Below are 19,816 nucleotides of genomic sequence, written 5' to 3'. Positions count from 1 at the left end.
CCGTCCGGGGCAGGGCCGCCTCCCTGCGCACCGGCCTGGCGTGACTCAGCCCCGCGCCGGGGCCCGCCCGCCGCGTCTCTTGCAGTTCTGGGAGGTGATCAGCGACGAGCATGGCATCGACCCCACCGGCACCTATCATGGCGACAGCGACCTGCAGCTGGAGCGGATCAACGTGTATTACAACGAGGCCACCGGTGAGGCCCCCGCCCGGCCCCCTCCCGCCCGCGCCCCATCCGCTTGCTGTCTCCCACGCTGACACCTTTCTTGCCGCCCCCAGGTGGCAAGTACGTGCCCCGAGCCGTGCTGGTGGACCTGGAGCCGGGCACCATGGACTCTGTTCGCTCGGGGCCCTTCGGGCAGATCTTCCGCCCGGACAACTTCGTCTTCGGTGAGGAGGGTGGGGTCTGTGTGGGTGGCCGGTGAGCCAGGACAGCCGTTCACGGGCAGCCCCAAGGTCCTCACTGCCAGAATCCCCTCTCCAGAGCAGAAGCAGGCCTCTGGACACTCTCCCCCTGGAGTCACTCAATCTCCTCTCATAAATCGGCTTTAGGAGAAAGGCCCAGCTGTCTGCGGGGAAGGAGCTGGCAGATGTCATCTCCCTGGAGGAAGCTTGTCCTTGGGAATTGGCAGGGCTGCCCATGGGAGGGGCTGGTTTATTGTTAAGCTGTGTCAACTTTGGTTCTTAATTTAATTTTTAACCGGGCAGCGTTTGGTCTTACGGGTTTGGGGGCCTGTCTGCTCTGCCCACAGGGTGAACTCTGTGCCACCTCACGCCACGTCATCTGGCTGTTCTGTCGTGGGTGGAGGTGACCGCTGGTGGCTGCATGTTTGGCCCAGAGTGACCAGCGGCTGTTTTCTCTTGCAGGTCAGAGCGGTGCTGGGAACAACTGGGCCAAAGGGCACTACACAGAAGGCGCGGAGCTGGTCGACTCGGTGCTGGATGTCGTGAGGAAGGAGGCTGAGAGTTGTGACTGCCTACAGGGCTTCCAGCTGACCCACTCCCTGGGTGGGGGGACTGGGTCTGGGATGGGCACCCTCCTCATCAGCAAGATCCGAGAGGAGTACCCTGACAGGATCATGAACACATTCAGTGTGGTGCCCTCGCCCAAGGTCTCAGACACGGTGGTGGAGCCCTACAATGCCACTCTCTCAGTCCACCAGCTCGTAGAGAACACAGATGAGACCTACTGCATTGATAACGAAGCCCTCTACGACATCTGCTTCAGAACCCTAAAGCTGACCACGCCCACCTATGGTGACCTGAACCACCTGGTGTCGGCTACCATGAGTGGGGTCACCACCTGCCTGCGCTTCCCAGGCCAGCTCAATGCTGACCTGCGGAAGCTGGCTGTGAACATGGTGCCCTTTCCCCGCCTACATTTCTTCATGCCTGGCTTTGCCCCGCTGACCAGCCGAGGCAGCCAGCAGTACCGGGCCCTGACCGTGCCCGAGCTCACCCAGCAGATGTTTGATGCCAAGAACATGATGGCCGCCTGTGACCCCCGCCACGGCCGCTACCTGACGGTGGCAGCTGTGTTCAGGGGCCGCATGTCCATGAAGGAGGTGGACGAGCAGATGCTCAACGTGCAGAACAAGAACAGCAGCTATTTTGTCGAGTGGATCCCCAACAACGTGAAAACTGCTGTCTGTGACATCCCACCCCGGGGGCTAAAAATGTCCGCCACCTTCATCGGCAACAGCACGGCCATCCAGGAGCTGTTCAAGCGCATCTCGGAGCAGTTCACGGCCATGTTCCGGCGCAAGGCCTTCCTGCATTGGTACACGGGCGAGGGCATGGACGAGATGGAGTTCACCGAGGCCGAGAGCAACATGAACGACCTGGTGTCCGAGTACCAGCAGTACCAGGACGCCACGGCCGAGGAGGAGGGCGAGTTTGAGGAGGAGGCGGAGGAGGAGGTGGCCTAGGGCCATCTGCTAGCGGGGAAGCGGGTGAACTCTTTATTCACTCCACCTGTTTGGATATCCGTGTCTCACTGTCTCACTTGCTGTTCTTCTGTCTTGCGTCACATGCTGTACAGACACGTCCATTAAAGCATTTTCATAGCGTGGACCTCCGCCTCTCCATTTCCTTCTGATAGGCCTTCCGAGTGCTGTTGCCAAATGTCAGCGCGTAGTTGTCTTGAGCGGCTGGGTGGGGGGACAGGTGCAGCTAAGCCCTGGTCACCTGGCCGGGCTCCCTTGGGGGGGGGTTCCCTGGCTGGTGGAGAAGCTTGCTTCCTCAAGGAGAGCCCAGCCCCGGTGTGAGAAAGACCTTGGTCCCAAAGACTCCAGCGTGAGGGGTCTGCAATCCTGGTCCGTGCTGGGGTAGGGGGCGGTGGTGGGTGGGCCCAGTCAACCACCCCCTCCCCAGGTGCAGCCGCCTGAGAGCCTGTGGCAAACGTCTTGTGTCCTGACACGCCAACCCCTGTGTACTCACATGGTATAAATCCCATGTAGAAGGGGATCAGGCCTCGGCTGTTGTAGATGCTGTTGCTGGGCCAGTGTGTTCTGGGCAGCCTCTCGCCCAGGGCACAGATGGGGTTCCTGAACAAGAACTGGGGATAGAGGCAGGAGCTGATGCGCTGCCGCCCCAGCCTCAGCCCCACGAGTCATGGGGGTGGGGGGCTGGCCTGCCCCAGAAGGCTGCCCTCTCAGGGAATGCTGAACGGCCCAGGGGCTCTACTGTCTACCCCAACACAAGCACGTTACTATAGCAGGGAGCCAGACCTTGTCCCAAGGGCAAGGAGCAGGGTGGGGGGCCGTACTGGGGAACAGGAAGGGCAAGGCGGCCTCCGTGACAGGCCGGCCCTAGGCTGGGTGGGGCCCCCTCCCCAGGCCTCTCCTAGGAAGCAGGGGAAGGTGGCCGAGCCCTCCCGGCCCCTGCCACTCAGGAGCTTGTGATGTGGGGGCTGCACTGCACGGCTGAGCTGGGACACCAGCTATACCTGGCTCTTGTCAAACTCATCCATAGCCTGTGTGACCCCATCGCGGTAATTGATCCCCATCACCCAGGCGAACCGGGGCACGAAGCCAGCGTAGCCTGCAGGGAGGGAAGATGCAGGGTCTACCCCCAGGTACCCTTCGCCTTCCTGGGTGCAGACCCATCCCTGCATGAGTCCAGGAAGCTGGCTGTGGTTCTTTTTCTTCCCTAAACGCTGGCGACTGCTCCCTGGGACCAGAATTGGAACAGGCAGGAGGCCTGAGGCAGGGAGATGACAGCCTTCCTCGCCGCCCTCATCCTCCCCTGGGCCCCCAAGAGAACGCCCCACCCCACTCCCACGCGGCACCCACCTGAGATAGCCTTGCGTTGGATCAGGTTGGGGTGGTCCAGCTGAGGCAGCCTCTCATACCTGCCCACATCCAGTGTCTCTGACTGGTGGGGCAGGGGCGGGTATTCATTCCTCCGGCAGTGGTACAGCTGGGGAGGGGAGGACCAAGTGACCTGAGACCCTACCTGGGTCTGGGTCGGGGGTGAGGCTCAGTCCCCCCCGCCAAGTCTCCCGGTTACCTGGTACCGCTCCGGGGCCTCATGGACAGGCTGGGGGCTCCTCCAGCCCTCCTCTCCGAACGCCAGCCTCAGACCTGGGTGTCCCAAGTCCCTGGAGTCCCCCTTTCTGCCCGGCGGGCACAGTGGGTAGGGAGGGTAAGGCATGAAGCCTGCAGGCAGTGGCACCTGCCTCGACACGTTCTCTGCCCCCAGCAGCCCCTGGGCATCCGCCTCCTGGGGTGGAAACTGGCCGACGATCTCCAGGTTCTTGTAGGGCTTGAGACCTGCACAGGCAGCAGCAGGTGAGCAAAGCGGGCGGGCCGCGTGGGCGGGCGACGGGCTGCGGGTGACGGGCTACGGGCGGTGCTCACCGGTGTAGTGTGGGATATAGGGCTGGGTCAGGTCTCGGCAGGGAACCAAGGGCGGCTTGGGCTTGCTGAAGTCCTCAATGAACTTGGGCCTGGACATGGGGGACAGCACGGAGCAGGGGCTCTTCTGCACACTGGGGTCCGTGAGCAGCTGGGCCGTGGTGCGCCCATAGGTGTTCCCCACTTGGTATCGGAGCTGTGGGTAGAAGCCGGCATAGCTGCGGAGGGAAGAAGAGGAGGAGGCAGGGCTGTGGGTGTGGGGCGGGGGCACAGATCCAGCCTGCCCACCACTTTCGGCTGCTCGACCTGCAGCAAGTTACCTGACCTCCCCTCACCTGTAAGACGAGGAGTGCAGTGGCATCCACCTTACACGGTGGCCCACCACCACCCGTGGGTACCCATGCTCCCTGTACCCAGCCCTCCTCCAGCCTCTCCTCTTCCCTCCCAACAATATCTACAATAGACAAAAACAGGCAAATGCATACAGCCAGGAGGTAGGTTCATGATGAGCAGGGGCCGGGGAGGAAGGAGTGGGCAGCTATAGCTTAATGGGGACAGAGTTTCTGGTTGCGGCTGTGAAACAGTGATAAACAATGGTTAAAAACAATCATGGACTACTTTTCAGACTTCTAGGCAAATGAATTTCAAAACCTAAAAAAAGTTAGGTCTGGTTCCTTCCCGGCCTTCTTCCTTTTTCACGGGTATCTGTGTGTGTATTTCGGTGCACGCAAGCACACACGTGCACACACTACTGGGAAGGGCTGTCTTAGTTTTCACACGCGGGGAGACACCCAGTGAGTGGCTGGCGTTTGCACCGATCCGCCTACACCGTGTATTCCGGGTGCTGACCTCATCTTTGAAAAAAACGGGGCATGGCAAGGAGTGTGTGTCCAGCACCCGGCTGGCTGCTGGTTGCCCGTTTCCTGCTCTTTACACACACAGTGTTCCCCGGCATGAAGCCTGTGGCCGGGGCCAAGGGCAGGGGAGGCCTGGGCCCCCGGAGGCCCCCTCTCCGGAGGGCTCTCTGTCCCAGGCCTCCCACCTCTCCCAGCTCTGGAGCCCCCGGCAGCTGGCCACAGCCTCCCGCCGGCATGCTGGCGCTTACCCAGGGATATAGTGAGGTTCCGGTGTGAAGAGGTTGTGTTTCTGGGTCTCCGTCATTTTGCCTCTACGCCGCCCTTCCCAGCTCCAGCCCCTTTCTCCTGTGTCTGGTCCCCTCCCCTGGGAGGAGTCCCTGTTGCTGGGCAACCATTGTGAAGAGGCCCAGCATTGTTGGGCACCACCTGGGCCAGGCCACATGGTCACCCTGGGAGTGCTCCCTTCTGCCCATGGGACACCGAGGCCCGAGCAAAGCAGAGCACCTGGGCTCAGGGTGGGTGGGCCTGGGAGGGAGCTCCCATCTCACTGAGCCTCAGAGCTCAGAAACAGGGACTACGGTCATAGAACAAGTAGGTCCGTGGGGAAGGGGTGGATGGGCTCTAGCTGTCCCCTCCCCCAGCTGTCTGTCGCAGCCGAAGGGCTACGGTAGAAAGCCTCATTCAGGTCTAGGGTTTCCAAGCTTCCACCCTCAACACATCCTGGCTTTTGTATCGACCAGCTGCTGTCTAGTAGAATCTGACTCACAGTGACCCCGTGTGTGCAGAGAACCGCTCCACAGAGTTTTCAGGGCTGTGACCTTTCAGAAGCAGATCACCAGGCCTGTCTTCCGAGGCACCTCTGGGTGGATTCGAACCTCCAGAAGGTTGGCGCCAAGTGCTTAATGTTCGCACTACCCAGGGACTCCAGTATTTTGTACAGGAAGGACTTTCTAACCATACAAAGAAGGAATCACAAAAGAAAAAATGAGTAGGTTCCAGGACACGTCGAAAGCTATCATAAACAATACCAAACAGCAAACCACAAACTTGGAGAAAAAGTGTGAAAGATACAATATCAATATGAAAAGCTTTTACAAAACGAAAAATATGAAAAGTTATACCTTGCTAAAAGAGTGCATAAATATTTTAAGAAAAAAATAGACACAAGACTGACCCTTAGTCATCAAATGGATGCTGATTCGGTGCTGATAACAGCGGTTTCTAATGCTGGCTCGTGGCTGGCAGGATCACCGTGAGAGTAACCTGTAATTTGGTAGACGCTTTCCGGAAAGCAGTTTGGCAGAACAGACCAAGTAATTTACACACTTTGGCCCATTCCATCCACTCTGAGGACTTGGTCCTAAGAGAGTAGTTGGATATTGAGCTAAAGACAGACGTCAGTGCCACTCACCACAGCAACGTTACTGAGAGCGATTGGAGCCAGCCTCGGCATCCAGTGACGGGGGCTTTGTCAACAAAGGACACAGCACAGCCACGTTTGCAGCCACTGTCACTACATTCTCAAAGACGCCCCGACCCACGGAGGGCCCGCAGCAGTCTGGGGACCCCTTGCCCCAGGTAAACTTGTGTCTCCTCAAACATGTCTCCATCCATCTGTCCACCAGTCTAGAGGGCCTCCAGGTGCCAGCAGGCCTGGGCTGGATGGGAGGGACACAGTCACGCCCAGGGGAGCCCAGCCGGCAGGTCGGGGAGGGCACAGCTGGGCAGGTCGGGGGCAAGGCTCACTGGCTGCCCTCTCCCCAGGGCTCAGCTGAGAGCCTGGTGGCCCTTCCAGGGCTGGACAATGCTCCTTCCCCAGGAAGGCCCTGGCAACAGAGGAGCCCTGCGACCCGGCAGTGAGGTCACAGAGCCCTGCAGCTGCACCAAGGGGCAGGGAGCCAGAGAGCCAGCCATGAATTTTGACCAGAAGACCGTGAAATTCTTGGCAAACTTTTACATCAATGGAGGCAAACACTGGACCCATGGCCCGCTGGGGCAGAAGGCGCCAGCACCCAGCCAGTAACTCCCAATGGCGGACGGGTGGGCCGGGATGGCGGCCTGGGATGGGATGGCGGCCTGGGCTGGGATGGCAGCCTGGGCTGGGATGGCAGCCTAGGACGGGGGCGGCCTGGGATAGGGGCGGCCTGTGATGGGGTGGCAGCCTAGGATGGGGGCGGCCTGGGATGCGGGTGGCTGGCAGGCAGGGCTGGACGGTGGCTGCCCGTCTCCCTTGCAGGCCCAAGGCTTTTGTGCTGTTGGTGGGCCAGGAGTCTGGGATGGCCTGGGACAAGGCATGGCCCCCGGGGGCCCAGGATCTCCCAGCAGGCCTTAGATTGCACATGGGCACCCCCCAGGACCTCCTGCCCATTTGTACCTGCACCCTGAGGGAGATGTGTAAGTGAGGGTCCTGGCCCCCCCGTCTGTCAGAGGCGCCCCAGTCTGTTCCCGGGGAGTGGGGAGGGTGAGGGGCCTGCTGGGAGGACCCTGGCCCAGAGTTTGCTTCCTGTGGCCAGTGCTGGAGCAGCGCCCCCCTATCCTGACCGACCTGGAGGTCCCTGGCCCCACCAAGTATCCGGTGCCAGACGCGTCTGTACGCGAGTCCTCCCCCCATCCCCACTACACCATGGGCCGCAAGCCCCCTGCCCGCGGTATGTGTCCCTGGGACCCCATCCCTCGTGCCCGCCCCACGCCACTCCCTGGGTCCCCTCGCCTGGGAGTGGGGCCTGGCCTCACACACTGCCTCTGTCCCCCCTGCCTGTCCCACCCTGCCCACTGTCCACCCCAGCTCCACCTTCCCACCAACCACCCTGCCTCCCTGTGCAGAGGGCGGCAGCCGCAGGGCTTGGCAGACCACATGGCTCCAGAGTGAAAACCCCTTCATGCAGAAAGCTGACTTCAACCGAGAGCAAAAGGTGAGCGTACCTTCTGGGCAAGGGGCCCATGGGGGACAGGTGGGGAACATACCTCATAGGAGGATGGGCAGAGAGGTCCAGGGGGGATACCCAAGCAGATCGGGGAGGGCGGGCGGGGAGGGGGCCCCGGGGAGGATGCCCGGGGAGGAGGTCCCGGGGAGGGGGTCCCGGGAAGGGGCCTTAGCAGTGTCTGGCCTTCCCATAGTGGCCATCACCCCCTGACTACCAGCCCCCCATTGGGCCTGCCTTCAGACTCAGCACCCGCTGCCCAACCTCCAAGACCCCTGAGGGCCATGCCTGTGCATCCAGGGCCTGGGGACCAAGCCCTTGGGCCCAGGCCCCTCTACAGGCTTCTTTGCACCCCCAGGGCGAGAAGCGGCCCAGCCCCAACACCTACAACATCCTGCCTGGGTCTGTCCTGCGGAGCCCGCGGTCGCCCACCTTTTCTATGAGCCGCTCACCTGCCTTCGTCTCTTGGGTCAGCACCTGTAAGGAGGCCCGGAAGCCAGGGCTGGGGAGGGGCAGGAGCTGTGGGGGGCAGAGCCGGGGACAGGGCTGGGGTCCCGGAGGCGGGGCCGGGAGCTGGTCCAGAGTGGGATGGGTGGGGGGCAGGGGCTAGGGACAAGGCCCAGGGGCCGGGGGCTGGAGCCAGGGTGGGGCTCCCCACCTCCTCTCTCTACAGCGAGCACCCCTGGCCCAGCCACCTACTATGTGGAGGACTGCTACAACTCGCGCTTTCCCTCGACGCCTGGAGTGGTCATCCAAGGCATGCGGAGACCCAAGCGCCATGACACGGGCCCCTTCAGCACGCTCTAGAGCCACAAGTCAGAGCTGGCCTGGCCATCAAGTGGCACCCTGGCTTCCCCTGGGGCCTTCTCAGGCCGCCCTCTGGAACTCAGCCTTCTAGTCTGGCCTTCTGACCCTCTGGGAAGCCCAGACCACCCTTCTGAGGCCATGGACGAGAGATTACAGCCCACAGCCCACAGCCCCCCCCGGCCCACCCCCTGTTACACAGAGATGCTGTCGCTTCCTCTGGCGTCTGTTGTGTGCCCGCTGTCCACTCCTCCATGCGCTGCCTCATTGTCATGGATGGTGCCCTGGGCCAGGGCTTGCCCCTTGACTGTCCCATGGGGTGGCACCCAGGGACTGGTCTGGCCACCAGTCAACCCCGGGGGCCAGGCTACTTGCTGAGCAAGGACCCAAGTGCTGGGGCTGAAGCGAGGCCAGCCATCCAGCTGTTGTGGCGGGCCCAGGGGCCCAGTTCTTCTGGGTCCGCCCTGCTGCCCCAGGCCCAGAGGCCCAACCCAATGGGTCACCTGTTCCCTGAGAACTCTGGGCCAGCACCTTGCAGGCCAAGCCGAGGCCAATCAATTCAGGCTGGCTGGGCTGGCGGGCAGGAGGCACATGTGTGTGCACCTTGTTAGGGCCTGCCACCTCCCCTCAGCTCTAGGCCCATAGCAGAGCCTGGTCCTCATGAGCCACTGGCCTGCCCTCCTTCCCGGGGTCAGTCCCCAAGACCACCACCCTGGCCACTCACCTGCAGCTGACAATGCTTCTGTGGCTGGCTGCAATCCCTCCAGGAGTCCCCCTGTGCCTGCCCCCAGCCCCGGACCCAGTCCCTTCCCCAGAGCCACACAGTCCCCTCTGTGGGAGCTTGACCCCTACGAAACTGCCTGTTAACAGCTGCTCCCATGGCATCAGCCGCCATCACCCACTTTGCAGGGAGGAGGCCACGGCCTAGGGAGCCTGAGCGCCAGGCACCTGTGTTCATCTCTGGGTGGGACCAGTTTTCCCAGTACCCCAGGAAGCACAGCAGTGGTTCAGCCAGTGGGTGGGGGACAGAAGTCCTGCTCACAGGTGCACCCCAAGTGCCCCCTGGGGCCCCAAACCAGAAGTGGAACAGCATCAAGGATGGAGCAATCCCCTCTAGCTGGGCTGTGGAGGGAGGGCTTCCCAGAGGAGATGACAGAAGAACCGGCTTTCACGAATGAGCAAGAGTTTGCAGGAAGGGAATTTCTAGTATAGGAAACCTCAGACGGAAAGCCCGGTGAAAAGAGGAAGGGCGGATGTCTGCAGGGTGGCGTGCGGGCTAGACGAAGAGTGGAAGGGCCGCGCGGTGTGGTGAGGAGTTCGCACGCTGAGCAACGACCAGGGCCGCAAGGGGCCCCGAGGGGCCGGGACCTGCGTTCGCAGGTCGCTGGGAATCAGCCAGGAGTGCGCCACGCTGAGGTTAGCGGGCGTTAGACCTCACCGCGACGCCAAGGTCGGCCCCGACTCGCGGCGCCCACTATGTGCCGAGGCCTCTGCTGCCCCCTACTCCCCCCGTGGCGTGGGCACGTCCCCGTCTTAGCGGGAGTGTGAGCGCCCCCGACCCGTGCCCCTGCAGGTGAAAGTGAGAGCTTCCAGGCGGCAGGACTCCACTTCCTCCACGTCAAAGCCTGCTGTGAGGTCAGCGGTAGGTTTCTTTGCGATGATAAAAATAAATATACTTGGCTAAAACGGTCCGTTCTGAAAGACAAAGGAGGACGCGGAAGTCCTTCATCCCGGCACCTTCGGCCCTCCCCTCCCCCCGCCCGCCACGGCGCTTCTTGGGGGAGGGGTTCTTCGGTCCCTGCTGGGACAGGCGGGACCAGGCCGGAGGCCGCGAGCGCCGCGGGGCGGGGAGACAGGGGAGCGAGAAGCTTTTTAGCAACAGATGCGGAGAGCGGCGGCTGGGCGCTGGGGTTGGGGGGGGGGTTCGGGGGGGTGGGGGGGGTGGCCGCGCCTGCGGGGGCGGGGCCCTGCGGGGCCGTGGGGGCGGGGCCGTGAAGGCGGGGGCGGGGTCGCGCCGACGGGGGCGGGCCCGGAGAGTCGGTAGGGAAGAGCCTGCGAGAGGAGTGACCCGGCGGGGCCGTGGGGGCGCGGTCTAGCCTTCGGGGGCGGGACTTGAACAAGGTGGGGCGGGGCCAAGTCGACGGGACCCATGCGTCATCCCGGCGCCCGCCTCTTCTCCGCCGTCGCTCATCTTCGCGCGAAGTGCGGGTGCCGCTCCCAGGAACCTCTGCGCGGCGGTGGCGGCTGTGTTTCCCGGGGGCCGGCCGGCGGGCGGACCGAGGCTCTGCGGGGCGCAAGCGGGTGGCTGCAGGATCCCGTGCGGAGCCGTGGTGCGACCGGAGCCGGCCGAGCTGGAGGGCGCAGGGGAGCGGAGCGCGGGCGGGCCCCGAGGCTCGGGGGAGCGGGCGTCTGCAGGGCCTGCGGCGTCCGCGGCGGCGCTGGGGGAACGGGCCGGGGATGGGGCGCAGAGCCGCACGGGGGCCGGGGCCTCGGCCATGTTCGCGGGGCTGCAGGACCTGGGCGTGGCCAACGGCGAGGACTTGAAGGAGACGCTGACCAACTGCACCGAGCCGCTCAAGGCCATTGAGCAGTTCCAGGTGGGCGGGGCCGCCGGCGGTGGGTTGGGGGCTCGGTGTGAAGGCCGGGCGTCCGGGCGAGTCTGGCGGGTGAGCTGACCTGCTGGGGAAGTTGAAATTTTCATCTCTTTCCTCCGTTAGCCGTATTAGGATGTACCAGATTGGTCTGCACTAGTGTCTAATTGATGGACGTTTGCGTGGCTTCCAGCTGTTACAGCTGCTGGGAACACCCTTAAACGTGCCTCCCGTGTGCTCAGACTTGGCTGCAGCTGAAATCGACCCCTCTCTTCCCCTCAGACCGAGAATGGCGTGCTCCTGCCGTCTTTGCAGTCTGCCCTGCCCTTCCTGGACCTGCATGGGACGCCTCGGCTGGAGTTCCACCAGTCGGTGTTCGACGAGCTGCGGGACAAGCTGCTGGAGAGAGTGTCCGCCATCGCCTCAGAGGGGAAGGCTGAGGAAAGGTGGGTCTCCACCGCAGACCTGTGGGCAGGCGACTGTGCAGTTGCTTCTCAACCTTGGAACGCCCCTTGGCTTGTTAGGCTGGCCTGGTGCTGTGTTAGTCGCCATGAGTCTGGGGACAGGCAGGCAGCCTCTTCTGACTTGGTCAACCGTGCAAGTCTTTCCAGGTACAAGAAGCTGGAAGACCTGCTGGAGAAGAGCTTCTCTCTGGTGAAAATGCCATCCCTGCAGCCTGTGGTGATGTGTGTCATGAAACACTTGCCCAAGGTAAGAGCCAGCAGTGCCACACAGTGCAGCGCAAATTCAGAATGTGCGCTTGGCCCAGTAGTCAGCTTCGTTCCAGGGAGGTCTGACAAGCTGCCTGCCCCAGGCGGGTGCTGCTCCGGGTGCATTCTGTGCTTGCTCCACCTGGAGAGCCTCACCGAGATGCAGCCTGGGCATTTGAGTTGAGGTGGAGGGCACCTTCATATTCAGCATGGCTGAAACTGTCTCAGGAGACTGGGTAGCACAAGCGGTTTGTGCTCAGCTGCTAACTGAAAGGTTGGCGGTTTGAACCCACCCTCCAGCACTGCAGAAGAAAGTCCTGGCAATCTGTTTCCATAAAGATTACAGCCAAGAAAACCTTATGGAGCAGTTCTATTCTGGCACACATGGGGTCACCATGAGTCAGAATCTACTTGACAGCAACAGGTTTGGTTTAGTTTGGCACCTGCCTTGACCTCGGAGCCACCTGGGGACCAGTCACAGGTGCCGACTTCCCCTGGAGGGAGCTGGGCTGGTAGAGGTGTCTGCTGTAGGGTCCGTGGCCTCTTGACTTGTGTGGAGACAGACCCCGGGGCACAGGCACGGCTGACAGTGGCCCTCCCGCAGGTTCCTGAGAAGAAGCTGAAGCTAGTGATGGCCGACAAAGAGCTGTACCGAGCCTGCGCTGTGGAGGTGAAGCGGCAGATCTGGCAGGACAACCAGGCACTCTTTGGGGACGAGGTCTCCCCGCTGCTGAAGCAGTACATCCTGGAGAAGGAGGCTGCGCTCTTCAGCACCGAGCTGTCCGTCCTGCACAACTTCTTCAGCCCCTCACCGAAGACGAGACGCCAGGGTCAGGTGAGGCTGGGCAGTGGGGGTGCAGGGCGCAGGGGTTCTTATTCTTGAAGGCGGGCTGCCGCTGGTGAGGGGGGCTCCGCCCGTTGTCTCTCTTGATGCCATGTTTTCGCCTGTTGCGTTTCACGTTTGCAGGCGTTTCGCTTTTTGACAAAGCACCTGAGCAAGGTTAACCGGGGTGGGCGAGGTTCAGATCTGCGGAAGCGCCTTAATGAAGAGTGGCAGCCCCCCCATTTGCCATCTTTAAAAGGCAACTTCTTTTTGGTTCTTAACGTCACATCTCTAAGTAGTACGTTAATTAACCCGTTTACAGTGTGAATTTTTTTTTCATTTTCTTGTGCTTTAGAAAACAGTCGTCTTAAGGCTCTACCTGTTAATAAGGTTTACGTCCCTCTGAACTCAAATGTGAAGTAACTGTATTTCTTTGTATATCATGATTTCTCGATTGGCTGACTTTAGACCAGCTCTGTCCAGTAGAAGGAACCCTGGTGGCACAGTGGTTAAGCGTTCACTGCTAACCAAAAGGTCGGCAGCTCCTTGGAAACCCTATGGGGCAGTTCTGCTCTGTCCTTCAGGGTCACTCTGGGTTGTCACTCTGGGTTGGAACTGACTTGATGGCAGTGGGTTTGGTTTTTTTTGGCAGGTTCAGTAGAAAGATAAAGCAAGTTGCATAAATAACATAAAACTTTCTGGTAACTGTGTTAAAAGAAATAGATGAGACGCATTTTAATATGTTTTATTTAACTGAGCGTGTCCACAATATCATAAGTTAAACACGTAATCCACATAAACACCGATAACGAGATACATCTTTTTGTCTTAAGCGTGTCTTTTGTACTCATGGCCCATCTCAGTTGCCACACGTTTCAAATGCTTGCACCGTAAGTGGCTCGTTCCCATTGGGCAGTGCCCGCTGGAGGGCGCTGTCCCCATCCCAGCGTGTTATGTTTATTAGTGGGTTAGAGCCTTGGTAAGCTTTTTCTCCCCACCTCCCTCTCTGGTAACCGAGCGTCCGCGGCGTCGGCGCTCTGCCGTCCTGTAGACCTGGCGCCCCACCTCCCTCCCTGGTAACCGAGCGTCCGCGGCGTCGGCGCTGTGCCGTCCTGTAGACCTGGCGCCCCACCTCCCTCTCCGGTAACCGAGCGTCCGCGGCGTCGGCGCTCTGCCGTCCTGTAGACCTGGCGCGGGCCCTGGCGTGACGGCCCGTCTGGCGCAGGTGGTGCAGAAGCTGACGCAGATGGTGGGGAAGAACGTGAAGCTGTATGACATGGTGCTGCAGTTCCTGCGCACACTCTTCCTGCGCACACGCAACGTGCACTACTGCACGCTGAGGGCCGAGCTGCTCATGTCCCTGCACGACCTAGACATCAGCGACATCTGCACTGTGGACCCCTGCCACAAGGTAGGCCGCCCGCTGGGACCTCGGGCTCACCACCGCACGCGTCTGCGCCTCTGGGGACCCCAGCTTGGCACCTGCACCTGAGCCCGAGCCCGAGCCTGAGGCCTGGCTGCCGCCCTGGCTCCCCGTCCCCGGCTCCCCCTCCCCGGCTCCCCCTCCCCGGCGGCCCCTCCGTGTTGCTCCTGCTACAGTGGGTGCATCTGCCCCAGATGTCTCTCTGAGCCATCCCTGCCCTCCTAGAGACGTCAGCGCTGCTCACTGGCAAGGTGCCAGAGTTCAAGGAACGGGGTTTCTTGCAGGGCCTCGTCCCCGACGTGGCACTGAGCGCGAGGCAGGACCCCTCCTGGGGTCGGTTATGCCTGAGTGAGGGGCGCCGTCTGGGGGGGCCGCGGCCTGTAGCCATTCTTGGTGGCCCTTGGCCGAGGGTCTGGCCCTCTCTGCGGGGCATGGCTGTGTGCTGACCGCGCTCCCCCTGCAGTTCACCTGGTGCCTGGACGCCTGCATCCGGGAGCGGTTTGTGGACAGCAAGCGGGCACGGGAGCTGCAGGGCTTCCTTGACGGCGTGAAGAAGGGGCAAGAGCAAGTGCTGGGGTGAGGGCCCGGCCAGGGCATGGGGCTGCCCACCGCCACACTCCCGGACCCCCAGTGTGGCGGTGTGACGGCCTGGGACGGGCTCTTGTAGAGCCCCCTGGGGCTGGTAGGGTGGGTGGTTCCTGTGCCTGGGGTTGGCAGGCTCGGGCCCGGTGTCCTTGCTTACAGGGGGGTGGCTTCGTCTGCTGGTGCGGCCAGGTACAAGGCCCGTCTTGGTTTCTCTTCCTTTGTCATGTTGTCTCTGGGGGGGCACTTCTGGGTGAGGGGATCTGGTCAGGTTCTCAGAACCAAAACGTGACTCTAATGTTTTTTCAGCTTTTTATGGATGTACAAGCTCTTTGTTTTTTCCAAAGATTTTTGACTAAGATGAGACAGGTGATGGGCCTTGAAGGTTGTTTTTGAAAGAATCCAGAATGCGGTTGGCTACTCAGTCTGGAGGGAGGCCATCCCCTGGGGGAAGGGCAGCCGGGCTCCCTGAGGTCATGCTGGGACTTTGTCCTCCCAGGGACTTGTCCATGATCCTGTGCGACCCCTTCGCCATCAACACGCTTTCACTGAGCACCATCAGGCACCTGCAGGAGCTGGTGGGCCAGGAGACGCTGCCCAGGGTGAGTGCGGCCGTGACACCAGGTGGCCACCAGGTAGCGCTGGGCTGGGTCTCACACTGGCCCTGCTGGGTGGATGCTTGTATGTGGACAGCTGGTGGGGACCACGCTGCCCTGCCCAGGGGAGGGTGCCCCCTCCCCTGTGGGAGGTTCTCCTGGCCCAGGTGAGTGCACACCTCACCTGGGGGAGCTGCTTTCACCATGTGTTGGGTGGGCATGTGGGGAGCCTGGGACGGAGACCGACAGCCTGGCTGGACCCCACTGGGTTCCGCTAGGGTCGGAGGAGGGTGGGCTCAGGCAGGCGCGGAGCTGGGGAGCATCTGCCAAGCCTGGTCCCTCCCCACGCAGGACAGCCCTGACCTGCTCCTGCTGCTCAGGCTGCTGTCCCTGGGGCAGGGCGCCTGGGACATGATCGACAGCCAGGTCTTCAAGGAGCCCAAGATGGTAACTCGCTGGGGGGCGCCGTCTCTCCTCTTTCCCTGCCTTCTCTGTAGGAGGCTTGAGGCCAGCCCTGTACCCTGGCCCTCCTCCCCAGGCAGCGCCAGGCCCAGGTGGTCGAGAGCCTCCCAGAGTTCCATACCAAAGGCCCCCCTTCCCTTGGGGACAGTGCTCCCATGGGGTGTTGGGAGTGTGGATACACAGCAGCGTCGGCCCTGGACAAGGCTCCCCACTTGGGGTGGGCTCTCGAGCGGCTGGCCACTGGGGGATACAGGTGCACAGAAGGTGGGAGGGGGCGTGGGGGCGGGGCTTCGGCGAGGGCCAGCGGGCAGCCTGCTCATCTCACGCCCCCTCCCCAGGAGGTGGAGCTCATCACCAGGTTCCTGCCGACGCTCATGTCCTTCGTGGTGGATGACCACACCTTCAACGTGGACCAGAAGCTTCCTACTGAAGAGAAGACCCCTGTCGCCTACCCAGACACGCTGCCAGAAAGCTTTACCAAGTACGGGCCTGGTGGGCAATGCGGCAGTGGGTGTCTAGGCCCGTGGGATGCACCCCCTTTGGGGTCGTGGCAGAGGAGCGTGTCTGGCCAGTCCTGCAGGGGTGTCCCGTGGAGGTGTCGCAGGCCTGTGAGCGGGTGGCTCCTGCAGTGTCCCGTGCTGACGGCCTGCCCCCCGCCCCAGGTTTCTACAGGAGCAGCGCATGGCCTGCGAGGTGGGGCTCTACTACGTGCTGCACATCGCCAAGCAGAGGAACAAGAGCGCACTGCTGCGCCTGCTGCCCGGCCTGGGTGAGCGCCCCACGGCCGGGACCGCCCTGCCCCGGAGCGGCCTGGGTGAGCGCCCCACGGCCGGGACCGCCCTGCCCCGGAGCGGCCTGGGTGAGCGCCCCACGGCCCGGCCAGGACCACCCCTGCCCCAGAGCGGCCGCCGCATCCGCGGCCTCAACTACCGGGCCTGCTGGTGTCTCCGTTCCTCGTCCTCGCCAAGGGTTTTAGTACGGCATGAGGGAGGGTCTTCAGCTTTCCCTCCCCACGTGCCCTGGGCACACCCCGTCTGCGGACCAGCTCTTTCGCCCAGCGATGCTTCCAGTCGAGGTGGCGGGGGGACTCACAGGCTGCGGCGCCCTAGGCTCAGCCCTCGGGGATGCAAGTTCCTCGGGGTCTCGTCGTAGGATCTTGCACGTGTCTTGTGATTGTATTTCTAGACCGTTGGTGTTTTTGGTGATGTCGTATGTGCTATGTGTTCGACTTTTCGGTGTGAGGAAAGCTATCTGTTGATCTGTGGGTGTTCATGTATGTCCAGCCGCAAGCTAACGGAACCCTCCTAGCTTTGGATGAGTTTTCTTTGCAGCAGGAGCACATCACCACCAACTCAGTGGCTTAAAACCACACTCACGCTCTCCTGCAGTCCTGGGGCCAGAGCCCCACGTCAGCCCCACTGAGCTAAATCCAGGTGTCTGTGGGCAGGCTCCTCCTGGGGCTCCAGAGAGGGTCCGTTTCTTGCCTTTTCCACCTTCTAGAGGCCGCTGTGTTCCTTGGTCACAGCCCCCTCCTCCATCTTCAGACTTCTTCCGTCCTCACGGCTCCTTCCCATGACCCTCCCGCCTCCCTTACAGGGACCCTTATGAGCACATGCGGCCCCCGGGTGGTCCAGGGGTGGGGGGTCTCCTGTCTCAGGGTCCTTCTGATCACACCTGCAGGTCCCTTTGGCCATGTCAGGCAGCACAGCGGGGATGAGGACGCTGCCATCTGCGCCGGTAGCCTACTGACCACAGGGCTGTTCCGTTATTCATTTGGTTTCTGAGAGTCCAGGAGGCCGCCTCCTTTCTGCTCCTTTTGGTATTTTTGTTTCTTCCTCTCATCTCATTGGTTGCCTGGAAACCGGGGTGGCAGGCCCCAGACTTGTTCCTGATGGGTGGCTGCTGGGTGCAGACCTCGTGTTCTGTCGACCTGTGCTGAGAGTGGCCGTGGGGCTGACAGTCCTCTGGTGGTTCTCGTCTGCTGTCGTTAGCACGCTCCCCCGGTTTCCACCTTCCCAGGCTGGCGGTTTGAATTTACGGCTTTAGTTTTCAGAGCAGCTTTAGAGACACGGAAAAACTGAGCAAGAAGTGCCGAGTTCCCATAGGCCCTGCTCACCATCCTCTTTGCTTTATTTTTTGACTTTTTACTGTGGACATTGATGAACCCCCCGGGTCCCTCCCGATCGTCCACCGCGACACGTGGCTGCCTCCTAGCGAGTCCTGGGTGCGTAACCTGTCAGCTGCGGAGAATTTAGCACAGGCATTGCCACAAAATAAGGATGCTTGAAAAATGAAACCATGGGCTCGCCGTCACATCTCAGCGGCGTGACCTGCGGTTCCCGAACGCCAACTTCCCAGGTGGTGGTCATGCTTCTCGAGCTGGGCGAACTGTGCAGGTGGTTTGCTCAGATCGGGAGCCGACAGGGGCCCTTCATCCCACTCGCGCGTGTGGGCTTTGCCTCTCAGGCCTCTGATGATCGGCAGAGTTTTCTGTTTCACTTTGTTGAGGAAATCAGGGCTTTTGTCCCTGGCTGGGACTTGCTAGTGGCTTCCTTCTGCAGTGAGTGCGCTCACTGTCCCTGAGCGTCTGGACGCGGCAGTTAGAGGGAAGGCTGGAAGGAGCCCGGGGGCCACGCTTGTCCTGCTTGACCTACGACGCGCTGGGCACTCTGCCGACCTGACATTGGGATGCCCCCGTTCAGCAGCGGGCCTTATGTGGACCATCGTTCGCGGGGTGCGGGGTGGCCACATCCTGGCATCCCTCGGTGGGTGGCCGCGGGCGGGGGGAGGGGTGGCCACAGCGTCGGAGCCCTGAGCAGCTTCCCATTTGTGACAGTGACAGCCACGCGCGTGCAGCGCTGCCTTCTGGCGGCTGCGTGCGCAGACCGTGACCTTGCCGTCTCTCTGTCCTGGTCGGTGTCAGGTGGGCTTCCTCCTTTGTTCTCGTTGCTCTAGAACAGTCCAGGTCCTGGTGTGGTGGAACTCACTCTGCACTGTGCTGTAGACGTTTTCTGTGTTTCTCTTCTAGTTAGTGGTCTGTTTAGGGTTTCTTTCTTCTGGGGTCAGTTTAGTGGCCACTGGGCAAGGCCATGTGTGACCAGCCCTTGTTCCTCTCCCCCTGACCCCGCTCACCCCTCTGCCCTGACCCTGTGCTGTGGCTGCACTCTGTGGAGTCCCAGGCCCCTCTCCTGTGTGGCCCCCTACCCCCGCTGCCCCACTTACCCTCCACCTGGTGCGCCCCCTCACGGTCAGCCCAGTGTTCTGCCCCGCTGGAGCCCCACCCTCGGGTGCCTGGAGCTCCTGAGAACAGGGCCGACCCCTCGGCGCTGATTCCTCCACCTCTCTGTGAGCCGGGAGGTCCCGGGCAGGGAGGGGGCGCTGACATGTCTGTCCTTGCAGTGGAGACCTTCGGGGACCTGGCATTCGGGGACATCTTCCTGCACCTGCTCACCGGGAACTTGGCGCTGCTGGCGGACGAGTTCGCACTGGAGGACTTCTGCACCAGCCTGTTCGACGGCTTCCTTCTCACAGCGTCATCAAGGTGCGGGGCGGCGCGGGGCTCCTTCTCACGGCCCCGTCAAGGGGCGGGGCGGCGCGGGGCTCTTTTCACGGCCCCGTCAAGGTGCGGGGTGGCGCGGGGCTCCTTCTCACGGCCCCGTCAAGGTGCGGGGCGGCGCGGGGCTCCTTCTCACGGCCCCGTCATGGTGCGGGGCGGCGCGGGGCTCCTTCTCACGCCCCGTCAAGGGGCGGGGCGGCGCGGGGCTCCTTCTCACGGCCCCGTCAAGGTGCGGGGCGGCGCGGGGCTCCTTCTCACGGCCCCGTCATGGTGCGGGGCGGCGCGGGGCTCCTTCTCACGCCCCGTCAAGGGGCGGGGCGGCGCGGGGCTCCTTCTCACGGCCCCGTCAAGGTGCGGGGCGGCGCGGGGCTCCTTCTCACGGCCCCGTCATGGTGCGGGGCGGCGCGGGGCTCCTTCTCATGCCCCGTCAAGGGGCGGGGCGGCGCGGGGCTCCTTCTCACGGCCCCGTCAAGTGGCGGGGCGGCGCGGGGCTCCTTCTCACGGCCCCGTCATGGTGCGGGGCGGCGCGGGGCTCCTTCTCACGGCCCCGTCATGGTGCGGGGCGGCGCGGGGTTCCTTCTCACGCCCCGTCAAGGTGCGAGGCGGCGCGGGGCCCTTTTCACGGCCCCGTCAAGG

General features: G+C 62.4%; 4 protein-coding genes across 5 annotated transcripts in view; 3 read left to right on the top strand and 1 right to left on the bottom strand.

The window, feature by feature from the left end:
* The first annotated feature begins 56 nt into the window (after nt 1–56).
* On the top strand, nt 57–2,065 carry TUBB4B (tubulin beta 4B class IVb). Its single transcript, XM_004390671.2, has 3 exons — nt 57–194; nt 278–388; nt 866–2,065. Exons 2-3 carry the CDS (start codon nt 328–330, stop codon nt 1,924–1,926), a joined length of 1,122 nt encoding a protein of 373 aa, XP_004390728.1. The 5' UTR covers nt 57–194; nt 278–327; the 3' UTR covers nt 1,927–2,065.
* CIMIP2A (ciliary microtubule inner protein 2A) lies at nt 1,924–5,016 on the bottom strand. Its single transcript, XM_004390697.2, has 7 exons — nt 4,961–5,016; nt 3,859–4,073; nt 3,509–3,771; nt 3,292–3,418; nt 2,946–3,040; nt 2,438–2,555; nt 1,924–2,148 (listed from the first exon to the last, which is right to left on the bottom strand). Exons 1-7 carry the CDS (start codon nt 5,014–5,016, stop codon nt 2,060–2,062), a joined length of 963 nt encoding a protein of 320 aa, XP_004390754.1. The 3' UTR covers nt 1,924–2,059.
* A 1,608-nt stretch (nt 5,017–6,624) lies between these two features.
* Nucleotides 6,625–8,440, top strand: STPG3 (sperm-tail PG-rich repeat containing 3). The gene is made up of 6 exons (XM_004390666.1): nt 6,625–6,731; nt 6,949–7,106; nt 7,226–7,360; nt 7,536–7,624; nt 7,974–8,112; nt 8,307–8,440. Exons 1-6 carry the CDS (start codon nt 6,625–6,627, stop codon nt 8,438–8,440), a joined length of 762 nt encoding a protein of 253 aa, XP_004390723.1.
* Nucleotides 8,441–9,849: 1,409 nt separating this feature from the next.
* Nucleotides 9,850–19,816, top strand: part of NELFB (negative elongation factor complex member B) — an 11,434-nt gene continuing 1,467 nt past the window's right edge. Inside the window, exons 1-12 of one of the 2 annotated variants that reach the window (XM_023725496.1) lie at nt 9,850–9,887; nt 10,011–10,079; nt 11,311–11,474; nt 11,640–11,739; nt 12,343–12,573; nt 13,787–13,972; nt 14,448–14,560; nt 15,066–15,168; nt 15,514–15,609; nt 15,963–16,105; nt 16,287–16,393; nt 19,024–19,165. In XM_023725496.1, coding sequence (XP_023581264.1) covers nt 11,689–11,739; nt 12,343–12,573; nt 13,787–13,972; nt 14,448–14,560; nt 15,066–15,168; nt 15,514–15,609; nt 15,963–16,105; nt 16,287–16,393; nt 19,024–19,165 — 1,172 coding nt within the window. In that variant the 5' untranslated portion in view covers nt 9,850–9,887; nt 10,011–10,079; nt 11,311–11,474; nt 11,640–11,688. Of the gene's footprint in view, nt 9,888–10,010; nt 10,080–10,728; nt 11,035–11,310; nt 11,475–11,639; nt 11,740–12,342; nt 12,574–13,786; nt 13,973–14,447; nt 14,561–15,065; nt 15,169–15,513; nt 15,610–15,962; nt 16,106–16,286; nt 16,394–19,023; nt 19,166–19,816 lie in introns of those variants that run through there. The other variant, XM_004390665.2, reaches the window with a different exon arrangement.

The sequence above is a fragment of the Trichechus manatus genome, unplaced genomic scaffold (assembly GCF_000243295.1).
Source record: "Trichechus manatus latirostris isolate Lorelei unplaced genomic scaffold, TriManLat1.0 scaffold00317, whole genome shotgun sequence".
Taxonomy (NCBI): domain Eukaryota; kingdom Metazoa; phylum Chordata; class Mammalia; order Sirenia; family Trichechidae; genus Trichechus; species Trichechus manatus.
This window is presented reverse-complemented; position numbering and strand designations above follow the sequence as displayed.

Coding starts and splice junctions, on each gene's coding strand:
- STPG3 (XM_004390666.1), top strand. CDS start 6,625: ATGAATTTTGACCAGAAGACCGTGAAATTCTTGGCAAACTTTTACATC. Junction 7,107..7,225: donor CTGCACCCTGAGGGAGATGT/GTAAGTGAGGGT, acceptor TCCTGTGGCCAG/TGCTGGAGCAGCGCCCCCCT. Junction 7,361..7,535: donor CCGCAAGCCCCCTGCCCGCG/GTATGTGTCCCT, acceptor CTCCCTGTGCAG/AGGGCGGCAGCCGCAGGGCT.
- TUBB4B (XM_004390671.2), top strand. CDS start 328: ATGGACTCTGTTCGCTCGGGGCCCTTCGGGCAGATCTTCCGCCCGGAC. Junction 389..865: donor CCCGGACAACTTCGTCTTCG/GTGAGGAGGGTG, acceptor TTTCTCTTGCAG/GTCAGAGCGGTGCTGGGAAC.
- CIMIP2A (XM_004390697.2), bottom strand. CDS start 5,016: ATGACGGAGACCCAGAAACACAACCTCTTCACACCGGAACCTCACTAT. Junction 3,772..3,858: donor CTATATCCCACACTACACCG/GTGAGCACCGCC, acceptor CTGCCTGTGCAG/GTCTCAAGCCCTACAAGAAC. Junction 3,041..3,291: donor CCAACGCAAGGCTATCTCAG/GTGGGTGCCGCG, acceptor CCCTCCCTGCAG/GCTACGCTGGCTTCGTGCCC.